Source organism: Strix uralensis, chromosome 3 (assembly GCF_047716275.1).
Source record: "Strix uralensis isolate ZFMK-TIS-50842 chromosome 3, bStrUra1, whole genome shotgun sequence".
In the NCBI taxonomy this organism is placed as follows: Eukaryota; Metazoa; Chordata; class Aves; order Strigiformes; family Strigidae; genus Strix; species Strix uralensis.
The window spans coordinates 52,287,337-52,300,024 of NC_133974.1; the positions used below are offsets into that span (position 1 = coordinate 52,287,337).

The 12,688-nt window shown below is 38.3% G+C and overlaps 1 protein-coding gene across 1 annotated transcript in view; it reads left to right on the forward strand.

The window, feature by feature from the left end:
- The window catches only part of FIG4 (FIG4 phosphoinositide 5-phosphatase), a 77,277-nt gene extending 68,435 nt beyond the window's left edge, over positions 1-8,842 (forward strand). Inside the window, exon 23 of the mRNA XM_074862267.1 lies at positions 5,943-8,842. Within this exon, the coding sequence (XP_074718368.1) occupies positions 5,943-6,120 (178 nt within the window). The 3' untranslated portion in view covers positions 6,121-8,842. The remainder of the gene's footprint in view (positions 1-5,942) is intronic.
- The last annotated feature ends 3,846 nt before the right edge of the window (positions 8,843-12,688 follow it).

Consider the following 12,688-nt stretch of genomic DNA (forward strand, 5'->3'; position numbering starts at 1 on the left):
CTCTAAAAATGTGACTGTAACAAATTACTGTGAAATGACAGTAAATCTAGTTATTTCTATGTTGTGTATTATGGTTTTGTTGAATTTGGGATTTTGTAGTATTAACGGTCTCTAGCAAAAACCAGAAAGTACTAAACTATATGTCACCTTAGCCCATCTACTTTTAGACTTTTTAAAGAAAATTCTCAGGACCCATCTTCAACCTGTCCCTCTGTCTTGTCTGTGAAGTGATAAATTTCTATTCATCAATTTAAGACAACTGCCTTCCTCAAGTAACCCTATTTGAAAAAGTAAGTCTAAGCTTTTCCTTTCCAAAAAGAAACAAAATATTCCTTTCTTTTTTTGTGAGTTCTTTTGATATTTGTTTTGTTTTGTCCTGTACTGCCTCTAGGTTCCTTTGTGTATTCGATCTTTAAATTTTGAATTAGTTTGTTGTCAGCATAAATCATGCCTACTTAAAAGATTTATCTTCCCTCAGAGATCACCTTTCTGTATCAGATGTTCTGACCTTCTCTCATATTCCTTCTGTCTGCACTGTAGAGAACCTGCTTCTAATTTGAATTGTAAAATGCTCATTTAGATGTATACCTGTGTAGAGAAAGTCTCTTCTTTCCCAAACCTTTGAAATTGTACGTGCTGTTGGAGTTACAGGTGATTGTTGTGGGACCTGGATGCAGTCCAGGTTTTGCTGCTGGTTGGTTCTGTGAGATGCAAGTTGCAGTATTACTGGACAGAGAAGGCTTCCTGTTTTTCAGTCCTCTCCACTTACAAAGAATGTGACTGCAACTTTGTTATATGGAGGTGTTAGTGTCTAAGGAAGGAAAATTCTGTTGAAGGCTTTTTCAAGACCACAGCAAGCAATTTAAAGGGATACCATTAGTGGGGGACAGGGGATGGACAACAAAAAACCAATACCAAACAAACAAAAACTCTGGATTTGCCAGGGTTTTGTGCGTCAGATATATTTGCTTAGGATTCAAACAAGGCAGCAGAGTACATTTTGTCTCCCGTTTTAGATATATGTTACAGACTTGAACAGAACTGATCAATGTTGAAACAAATGTTGTGGCTTTCTCGTGACTGCTATATTTCTGAGAGCTAAGCACATCACCGTGCACTTTTCCTTCAAAATATGGAACATCCTCATAGTAACTGAAGATTTTAGCTGTATCTTCTTTTACTGTAGAGACAATGCTACTTGTGGTGAAACTGTAACACCATGAAGCCTGCTCACAAGTGGGATGAAAACAATTGCACTTTGCATGTCAAGGGTGCTGTCCTTGATGACATGGTGTTTATGTTCCTATCTATGTCATTTTGATTGGGACACTATAGAGCTACAGGTCTCTAGGGAGATCTGATAGCCAAGTCATAAATAATGTGCTCTCCTTCATGACTCTATTGTAAGATATTAAACTTATTAAGTAGATTAGATTTTTACATGAATAGTGTTAGAGAAATGAGTTTAATTAAATGACTGGATAATACAAGCACTCTACAAACAGTTACAGCTTAATACAGGGTTATTAATCAAAATTGGCATGCATGAACACGCGGTTCTTTCAATATATTTTTATCATGTTGAAGCAAGTAGGTGGAAAATTGAGATTGCTACTAAATACTCAAAATGAAATACACTTTGCTGTCCAGCTTCCATTGTGCCTAAGGAAATGACTTTTGACTCTGCTTCAGAAATGTCATGTCTTTAGAAACAAAGCAGTAAATAGAGGAGGCATCTAATTAGTGTTATGGCTTTGTTTTGTTCTTCTATTTAATTATTCACTTGCTAGTGGACTAAACAGGCCAGCTGCATTTGAGTAAGTGATGTCTTTTGGTGTTACATAGTGACACTGGTAAGTTAGTACAGTGTGCTAGTGTCAAATAACCATTGCTAGTCTGGGCTTGAATGCTTTAAACTAGATAATAAGTGTCTGCAGAAGCTATGGGTGCTTTGGAAAGCAATCTACTTTTAAAGCATCTAGATATAAAGTTAGACTAACGTTTGGTACCGGTTCTGAAAACACCCACCTTAATGTTTATAATAAACTAGAAGTGATAATGAGAAGAAACTACCAGTCTGTTGGGAAAAAAAACAGAAAGGAAAGGTTAAGTATGATAGAATTTCCATAGTATTATTCATACAGTTTGCCAACAACAACTAAAATAAAACACTGATTTAGTGAGAGCATAATAGCAGAGGTTGGGTTCTTCAGAAAAGCTTCAACTCTTTTGAAATAAGAGTTTTGTGTTGTTTAAAAGCATAAAATTGGCAAGCATTTTGGAAATTTTATCCTAATCATACAGGCAGGTAACTTGCTCACATTTTTAGTATTTGTTTACATTCCACTGTAGTGCCACAGAATTCTAAGACTAAAAAGTCTAAACAGGAATTGTAATGCAATCTAAAATAAGGAAAAATAAAAATATATTCTGTGCAGTAAAGCTTCACTTTTTGCAAACTCTTTAGCTTTACTTTTTTCTCCAATTCTAGAATGGCTAAATGTTTCTGTGACATAACCTAGCAAATTCTGTCTACATCCTGGTAAAATGTAACTTGGTTTTAAGTATGCAGGCAAACTCTGTGGTGACCAGTGATTTTATTGTCTCAAATTCAATAGTAGACCTGTATAAGTAATGCTGTCATTGCAGTCAAAGTATGATCAACTGAATGTATTGCTATGTAAAATGGAAAAATACAAATTTAAATATGAAACTGAAAAATATGACTTTAATATGGAAACCTTTTTATTTTATATACCATATTCCAGTTGTAGTGGAATATTAGGCATACTATACTACCTGACACACTGCAGTCATTTTATAAGACTTACGAACCATCATGTGATGAAACATCCAAAATCCAACATATTTTAATAAAATAAAAGGCTACAAAATAAGGGAACAAGTTTTTTGGCAGTTTTAATAAAGATCCTCATTTAGAAACTCTGCCAAACATTAGTTTGTGCTCATAATGCAACTAGAAGATTATTACTGCATTTCATTTATAGAAGGGTTCGGCCATTGAGTATTCCAGTTCTTCCTTGTTTTTTCCCCTTTAAAAGAGGAGATTATACACATAAAAATAACTCCTTGTCTCTTGAAGAGCACCCAGATAGTGAGTCATGACTGTGGCTTCTGTGGAATATGGCAGTGATGCTAACATCTGAATCTTCATTACATTTAGACTCGTCAATGTTCGCTTTTGGAAGTAGTGAGCTTTGACAGTACGTTGCTGCTGTTATTTCTTACCTGAGAAGTTTTGGGCCCAAAATTATGTGCATATGCTAACACAATATTTAAGAATAGCATTCTGACTCTTTTTCAACCATTAACACTGTCTACTATTCCAGTGTGCTATTATGTAAAGAATTTAGAAAATGTGTCTTCAGTAGCTAAAATAGTAGATGACAAATGAAAATCTAGTTAAAAAAATCTCAGGTATTAAATGCAGTTTTGGTCCTTACTGCATTATCAAAGAGGATGGAGTAGACCGTGGAACTCTGCATTAATGGCAAGGGGACAAGGTTGATCAGAAAACAACTAGTGTATGAGGAGAGATGAAATACACTTGGTTGTCTCATAGTGATGTGGAGGAGGCAAACAGAGAACGACTGTTCACCATTTCTCCCAGTGTAAGAATTACGAGCAACCAAGGCCCGTGGTAATAAATGGAGTGTCACATCAGACACAATTAAGTAATGGAACTTGTTGCCACAGGATTCTGTAAGTCTAAGAGACATTAGAAAAACTAATGAAGACCTATGGAAATCACTTTTCATGAAACAGTAGTCCAGTTTCAAATTTTGCTTTGGGTAGAATCTAAACCCCGGTTACTGAAATCTGGGAGGATATACTGGAGAAGGGATTGTTCAGTACCTGTTCTGTTTTAATAATCTGTCCTCAAACATTGCTGATGGTTACTCAATGAGACAGGCTACCGAGCCCCGTGAAATTTTGGGTCCACCTATAAGTAATGATCTGATGTAGAAAAGTGTTCAGTGTATGTGGTGGTACGAAAATGAGTCTTCCAGAATTGAAATCTTTGTGTTGTACTGAATACCTGGGCACCTTTGTTTATAGAGAGTATAAAGCAGCAGTATTTTAATAGTTACCTAGAAAGTAAATTAGTTTCTCCAGCTGAAATATGAGCTAAAAATGTATGAAACTGATGATTTAGAGAACTCTTTAAAACATGTATGTAATTTTTTTTCATAACTGAGAAATAATTTTTCTTCTGTTTAGCATTTATAGGTGCATTGCATCCACTGTTCTAGATAATGATAGTTCTGTGAGGTTTTTTTTTTTTTCTTGGAGTTAATTTCAAACTTTGATTGCCTCTAAATCGAATAGTATTGACAGAAGGAAAACTTAGGTTACCTTCATAGGCAGTGTATTAGTCATTGAATGTTCTGTTGTGGAATCCAAACTGATCTGCTATCACACAGGTAAAATATCTGTACTGTTCAACTCTGGGAGTATTTCATAAATAATTTACTAAAATATTGCTGGGAAATGTACATGGTGTATTTACGAATACAGCTTTCACAATAGCTGAAGTGCTTTAAAAGGAAAATTACTTACTACACAGATACTTTTAGTGTTTATCCATGTATTATATATTGAGTATAGTTTTGTTGCTACCCTGCAGTTGGTTGTGGAGAACACATTGCTACTGAAGAGTTTGGCTTAGAACTGTAGAATATTAAAAACTGGAAAGGACCCTGGAGGTCATCTGATCCAGTCCCCTGCTCAGAGGAGGACCAAATTAGATGAGGTTGCTCAGGGCTGCATACACTTGATTGTTGCATATCCTTAGGGAGAAAGGTTCCACAGCCTCTCTGAGCAACAGCAGTGATTGACAACAATCACAATGGAAAAAAGTTGCCTTGTATCTAATCAGAATATCCCATGTTGCAATTTGCATTCCCTTTTTGAAATTTACCTTTTCATCTCTTACTCCAAGCTCCACAAGACACTCTCCCATTAGGTAGCTGCAGACAGCAATAAGGTCCCCTTTAGCTTCTCTATTCCAGGCTGGACAAACCCAGCACTTGCAGTCTCTCTTCATGTGCCATGTGCTCTAGCTCTCTCATCATCTTGGTGACATTTGCTGGACTCATCCAAATAATTCATTGTCTGTCTTGTACTGGAGAGCCCAATAGTGGTCACAGTGCTCCAGATACGGTCTCTCAAACCCTGAACAGAGGGAAACAATCACTTTCCTTGACCTGCTGGCTGTGCAGAGTTACAGTTAAAAGACCAGCTTCTACCTTATGAGTGAGTCTGATTGCCAACAGTGCTTAGAAAAGGTCTGACAAACTTGGGTTCTTGTAAACTTTCAAACTTCATGTATTTTTCATGAGTAGGTTTAAATATTATGATTCAAAGATAGTATTTATTGTATGAAGCTATTTTAAAAAATATTTTCATAAAGTATCAGCAGTCCCAATGTACAGAGTGCTGTTGCTGGTAATAAGTTGTCTGTTTCCTGATAATTAGATGGAAATTTCTTATCTGATAAATCCTTTCTATATGTTGGTTCAGAGTATAATCACTTGCTTGTTATAATTGCTACTAAGTGGATAGCTCAATAAAGTTTTTCTATTATCTGCTATAATGCCTGGCACAGATCTGTGTTAGCTTGGATACTTACTGACCATAGCAGATCTAAGGAAGGATGAAGAAATGAGGGCAGAGCAGAGGGAAGTGAGAAAGTATTCTGGGATGTGATTAGTGACAACTTACCTAATTACCCTACTTGGAAAGCTGGGTCTTGTCAGGTCTGCAGTAGTGATAAAAATCTAGGTAAATGAATTATCTAGTGGGCAGCTGCCCTTGCATTGACTCTCATATATATTTCAAGGGAAGGAAACACTTTTATCTCTCTGTGGAAAATTTTTACCTAAAGTTCCAAATATTCTGCATGTTTGTTTTTTTTCCAGAATACCCATCTCTTCCTTTTCTCAAGACAATATTTACGAAGTCCAGCCTCCAAGAGCTGATAGGAAATCAATAGAGATTTTTCATGCACACATTCAGGCTGGAAGAGGAAACATGCAGCCCCTGGGAAAAGATGACTTCCTCATGTACAGAGAGTACATTCGAAACAGATACATGTAAATACAAGCTGGATTCTCCTGCCAAGTCTACTGTACTGATAGGTCATAAAAATAATTTTTGAAAGGAAATCTAGTTTTGTTATTTTGCAGTAATAAATTTATTATCTAACATTTCTATTTAATATTCTTTACTATAATCCATTCACAATATTGTGCTTTACAGGAAACAAAGTGGTCTAATATTTGCTCTTCAGCTGAAAGAGAGAGTATATCTTAAGAGACTAAGTTGAATAATCAGAGCACCTACAGTCACTGAAGAGTATGTAGCCATTTATGGCAAAGAAAATATGCATCTTTATGTTTTTATAGTTAATTTCTTACATTGTTATGTTTGCTAGTAAACCTGACGTGATTTGTACATAAGCCTCAGAAGAGAATAGTTTTCTTCCTCTTTGTTCCATGACAGCAGACAATCTTTTTTATAGCAGAATGTTTTCTGATATTTCTGGAGATTTTTAGCAAACTGAGTGCTAAAATGACTACTTGTAACTTGCTGCTTTCTTAAACAAAAGTGAAAAATATGTGACATATCAAAATTTACATCAAGGCTAACAACCTTTGTCACCCTAATTTGTGTCAAAACTAATTTCACTGGTGCTAGTAGATACAGAAATCTGTGCCTCATGCAGGGTGAAAATGGCTTGTGACTAATTGTTATGGGCTTCTAGTAGGAATCTGAGGTGAACCACTTACTGACTGTCTGCAAATGAAGGAATGCTCTCCACTTTACTGGGTTTAGACTCTTAGAGGGTGCAAACCTATCCTGTCATTTTTCTGTATGGCATTATCCTTTTTGCAGTATACTCTTTCCATCCCTGTATTTGTGCTCCTGTGAGATGCTTTCAGGTTCAAACCTACAGTCTCCCAGGGAATCAGTATCGGTAAGTGACATACAGAGACTGGATCAGCTGGGATGGGCATGCAAGAGGAAGCAGTAGTTTGGTTAGGCAAGACTGAACATCATGTCTAGTGCTAGGTAAGAAGTGGAGATGCAGCAAGTATCTGAAATATGTTGTTTAATTTGGGTTTGTGATTAAAACATTTCTCAAATTAAAAAAATACTATTATTTGCAATTACAAGCTACAATTCACAACACAGCTTTCTAGCCCTTTGCCTTGAAGAATACTGACAGTATCAGCAGCATCCTTGACAAACCATGTTACTCCCCAAGCTTATACAGACCGTATTTCAGAATTTTCTGGAATAACCGAGTGACTGTTTTAGGGATGTCAGCATGTACTAGATGCAGAGGACATGTTCGAGTTCGTAGTAAATTGCTTGCAGGCAGCTACTGCAGACTCTTGGCTGCATGCTGCAAACATATTCTGAGTATGTTTGAACATTTGATGCGGTAAGTTGCACTTTGTCAGTACTTCAATGTAAGAAAGGATGCAGTGGGTAAAGGGAAGAGATAGAAGTTTCTTGTGATAGAAGTTTGTGTGTTTCAGGGAGTGACTTGTATGCGGTCGGCGAGAGAACATGGTACCTCAAGCTACCAAAATATTTTGGTGTCCATTTTCTTTTGCTAATTGATTAATATTGCTTTGAGAGAAACGGATGTATTCTAGCAGATGCAAGAATGAAATATCAGTTTAGATAATACTTCATTGCAACTGTTAATATTTTTCTCTGAAAAAAACCCTGTACTGAATTCTTTTGTCCAATGTGAAAAATAATTTGAAGGAATAAATGCTTGCTTTAGAAAAATGTACAGCTGGAATGCTTATCCTAATGAGGCAAATACATGATTTTCTTTCTGCACTTAAACTATTGCAAAGAATGTTTTCTAGACTATCACAATCCTTTTACTTTTGTTGTTCATAGATACTGGTGATTCATAAAAGTTGCCCTTGAAAGTGTACCACTTAACCACAGATAAGGCAAAAAATGTTGCTTCCTTTTTCAACATCTAATGTTGCAAAATATAGGAATTGCGGTAATTTTACAGCTCTAAGAGAAAATTATGTTCAGCCTGCAGTAATTCAAACACTCCTCAGGAAAAGAGGATTAAAGGGGTTTGTTTTTACAGTTCTGAGATGAATGACATTTCAGTCCATCTCTGTAATACAATGCCAGGCTTTCAGTGTCTCTCTGAATGCGTGCCATGGAAGTCCTGTTGTGGTGTCCCCTTGAACCTTTTAGTGTGTATAACTGCTGCTTGTTTCTTCTAACTGCTTATAGGCATTTAAGCCATGTGCATTACTTCGTATGCTCAGGTGTTCAGGTGACAGCTTGTATGATCTACCATCAGTGTACTCTTAGCAACTGCTAAGAATACTTCAGGCTGCTAAAGTCAACTGTTTACTAGGTTTGTTTTAAAAAAACACAGCACACAAACTAAGACTCACAGCTTAACACTGCCTGAATGATTAATTTCAACAGTCCAAATAGATCTCCTGCTTAATGTATGTAAAGGGTTAATTCTAAAACAAAATACATTCATCACCTATCTAACAGTTTCAGTTGTACAGAGGATTCCAGAGATGCTGCCTCTGCATCTACCTACTTTATCCTGTTCTTGTGATAAGGTTTAGTTCTCAACTGTTAGACATTCTGAATAGATGCATATATTTCCCTTTCAGGTGCTGAGGAAAAAGTGTGTAAAGTAAACATAAACACAAAAAGAATGGGCTGTGTTGGCTCTGAAGACTAACATGGTGCTCTTTTTGACTCTTAAGTGCTAATGATCATCTATATGAACAAATAAAGTATTTATGAGAAATGTGTTGGTTTTCCTCCAAAATATAGTTTGTTTCAGTGTCTTTGAAGGTCACATTGAAATACAATACTAAAATTTACACCTGGAGAATAATGACTTTGGAATCTTTTCTTGTGAATTCGGGAGGTACAGACATCACATCAGGGCTCCGTCATTTCTGCGTCAGCAGTTCTTTGATGCCAGTCCAACAGCTTAAGCTCTGTTCTGTGACCCTCTTCAGACTGATACTTGTGCCCCTAGGAGCAGTTGTTCCCCAACACTTTCATTGGTAGTTTCACCTCCTTGTGAGTTTTCCTTCTGCTTGCAAAGCCCACTGACTTTTTGTTCTCTCACTCTCATTCCTTTCCAGAAAGACTCAGATGTGATGCTGAAATAGGATCCTTTTAATGTGCGCACAGCTGCAGCTACCAGAGGGGAGAAAGTGAAAGAGCTGTACGTAGTTCTGGTTTGACATTTGTGGCAACTCTTTGTTTTGGTGTTGAGTTTTTGAGATTTTTGCACAGGATCACAGGAAGGTTCTGCTGCCTTTCACAGACTCAGGCCAGCCTTCACTTGTATAAACTCCAAAGCGTGTGACCTGTCAAATAGTCATGTTCTACAGTAAGAGAAAATACCAGCTTCACTCAGGAGATTATTTCATTCTCCATAGGAGTTTCACCCTGTCAGTACTCCCTGAATAATTACACATATGAGTAGAGTTCACTGAGGATAAAGCGGTGCATATGCCATACTTCAATAGCTGTGTGAGTGACGAGTTATGTATAAAGTATTGTTCCATTTGCTGGCATACATTGAATCAGATTGATCACCTGGAACAGACATAATGTGCTTGGCTCCTAGCTGCCTTCGTCTTCTATATATTTAGAAAATCTAATTAAAGTTGTCACCTTTGGTGGTGATTTAAAAGTAATATGGAACTAGTGCGATACATTACAAAACATTAATGAAAAAATCATACAATTAATGAAAAAATCATACATTGAAATTGCAGCCCTTGCAAGTATTGATAACCAGCAGTTCCTTACTGGAGTTCTTCAATCTATATGCTACAGAGTAAACTGTTACAGCTGCTGATCTGTCTGCTAGAATCAAGTAAAAGAGTACTGAGAAAAGGCATGAAAAACAGTGTTTAGCATTACTAGATATTCCTGGAGGAGTGATACATGCTTTTTGCCATACCTATCCCAAGGTTTGAGTGTAACTTTTAAATTCCATTCTTCTTAATGCATTCATCTGTGAAGAATAAAGAGTTAGTGTAACAAAGGTAGGACAGGCAAGCAGCATGTAATGACCCATCTTTGATGGTCCATTTGCATTTTCCCATTCCAGGTGTGGCTGTGCTGTTGGCACCAAAGCCTGGTGTGGTTTTTAGGCATTACAGTAGCCACAGAGTAGGCATTTGTGGTGGTCTTCCCATTTTTAGCAGGCAGCATGTAAAGATAGTGTGCACACTGCAACCTCCAAATCCTCTCAAAAACCTTAGGCCCTGAGAGAGCACTGTGATTTTGTATTCCCGGGCAGATCAGGTACTCTTTTTTTTTTTTTTTTTTTTGTAAGGGTTATCTTTTGTTATTCTATTTCCTCCTTTCTTCTTCTGATTCTTTGGTAGTTTGTTTGATTTCCCTTCCCCTTTCTTCCTCACCACCTGTGGTTCTGAATCCTTTCTTTTACCCAGAACTGTGACACAAGTTGCTGTTTGCCCACTATATCCATATCCTTTTGGAGATTTTGCTTCTTGAAGGAAAACTCTGAAAATTTTATCCTTTTATTGAAAAACGTTCATGCTTTCTTCAGCAATCCGTATCCCTCCTTTTAAAATGCAGGCTCTGCCATCATCTGCCCTGCCTGATTTCCGACCTCCTGTGGTGGCGACAGATGCGTGTATTGTCTCTCTTGGGTTCTCTGTGTCTTGGTAACATATTCTTGAGAAGTGCTCTGCCTGGGTACAGGATGTTAGTGCTTGAACAAATTGTAGACATCACTTAAAATCTTTTTCCTCTAGAGAAAGTCAAGTGCTGCTCTGATTAAGAAAGTAGGAGAGCATTTAAAGTGCTCCCCTCTGCCTCTGGGCCTGCTATAGCAGCACGTTGCACCTTACTGCGTGGAGTTGTCCAGGGGCGAGGGAGGCATTTTTTTACACATACTCCAAAGAAAGTGGATTCAGCCCGTTTGAATAAACCAGTGTTGGCATGCGTCAAAATTCACGGGCATGTCCGGTGAGAGATTCTGCAGCCATAAGCCTGTCTCAGGTCCCTTAGGGGGTTTTATCTTTTCAGTTCTGCTGCCTCTGTTCCCTTCCCGTGCCTCTTCCTCAACATTTAACAGTGGACGCAGACGCGCAGAGGGCTGGGACTCTCATCGCCACCTCCTACGGCTGTTACCCTCGCTAAAACCGGCATTAGCTGTGCCGCAGGGTTAAGCTTGAGTGCAGGTTCTGCTCCCGCAGGGCTGCGCCTCCCCGCCTACCAAGGACAGCTCCCGCGCGGGGCAGGGGGACACGGAAGGGACACGGGGGGGACACCCTGTGCACACACGAAGTACGACGGCCCTTTTGGTTGTGCTGGTTACATGGGGGAGGATTCCACTGTTTCTCAAAGAAAGTTAGATTATGTTATTGCCTAATTATACCCACTCTCTTAATCCAGGAACATACTCGGAATGCGTTTTGTTGGCCTTGGGAGGATGGGTGGTACACGTTGACTCGTGTGAGTAAAAGCTCGGATTGAAAAGCAGCGTCACGCGTTTAAAATCAGCCTCTGATGACTTTCATCTGAGTGCTTTCAGAAAATATTTCTCTGCATCTGTTCCTTAAAGCATGCGTTATCATATCTCAGATATCTTGACTGAATAGGGTTAAAATGCCTCTAAGATATAAGAGAAAGCAGCGTACAGGCTGTGTTATTTATTTGTCTTAAGATAAGCAATACATTACTTTAACACTGCATCAAGAGCCATTTTTGCACAGACCTTCCTGTGCAAAGTGGATTCGGTCCCACAGCCTCCAGCACTAACAGATGCCATTAAGGTGACAGGTGACACTGTTGTGGGCTCATGCTGTGTCAGGTTCACAGAGATGGCATTGTCTTATGTCTGCTGCAAATGTTTCCTTCAAAATGTGACCTTCAAATTTCAGGCATTCAGATGTAGTTATCGACATCATGTATTGACCTGATTTTGCAGAAGTGCTGGTGCTCAAAATCCCACTGAAGTTCAAATATTCTCCGATCATACAGACATTTCATACCACAAATCCTAAATAATTCAGACCTGGGCTTTTGCTGAGAGTCCTTTAGACTTGAGAAGAGAAATAAAAATGTAAAATAAATTTTAAAATACAGAAAGATATCTCTTGATTTTGCCACTCTTACGAATGCTCCATTTACCTTGTCCTTCACCTTTCTTTTTTATTGTGTCAGCATTACTGTATTCTCTAAGTGAAAACCTGAACTTATTGCAAACTATGGGAGAAGCCATTACTGCAGGCTTGTGTAGTATTTACCCTATTTATTATGACTGCTGACAAACCTATCCAGTAAATGCTTACTGTAAACTTTATTGGTCAAAACAGCATTCCTAATTTGTTCTGTACACCTCACATGCAGGGCTGTGCTCTGGTGGATACCTGTGTCCTGGCCCCTGTGTGTCTGTGGGCATGTTTGCCATCCTTGTTTGACATTGTTTGCTGCACTTGGCAAAGGATTTCCTTGGTGTTGCGTTGCTGTTGGAGTTGATCTGTGGTACAGGTTGGTAAAAAGTCTGGGGTTTTGTAGCCTGCTTCAGAAGCAGTTTTGCCCTGCTTCTGAAGGGTGTTAGGTGAGGCGGTGTCATACTTCTGCCCCTTCCAGCCCA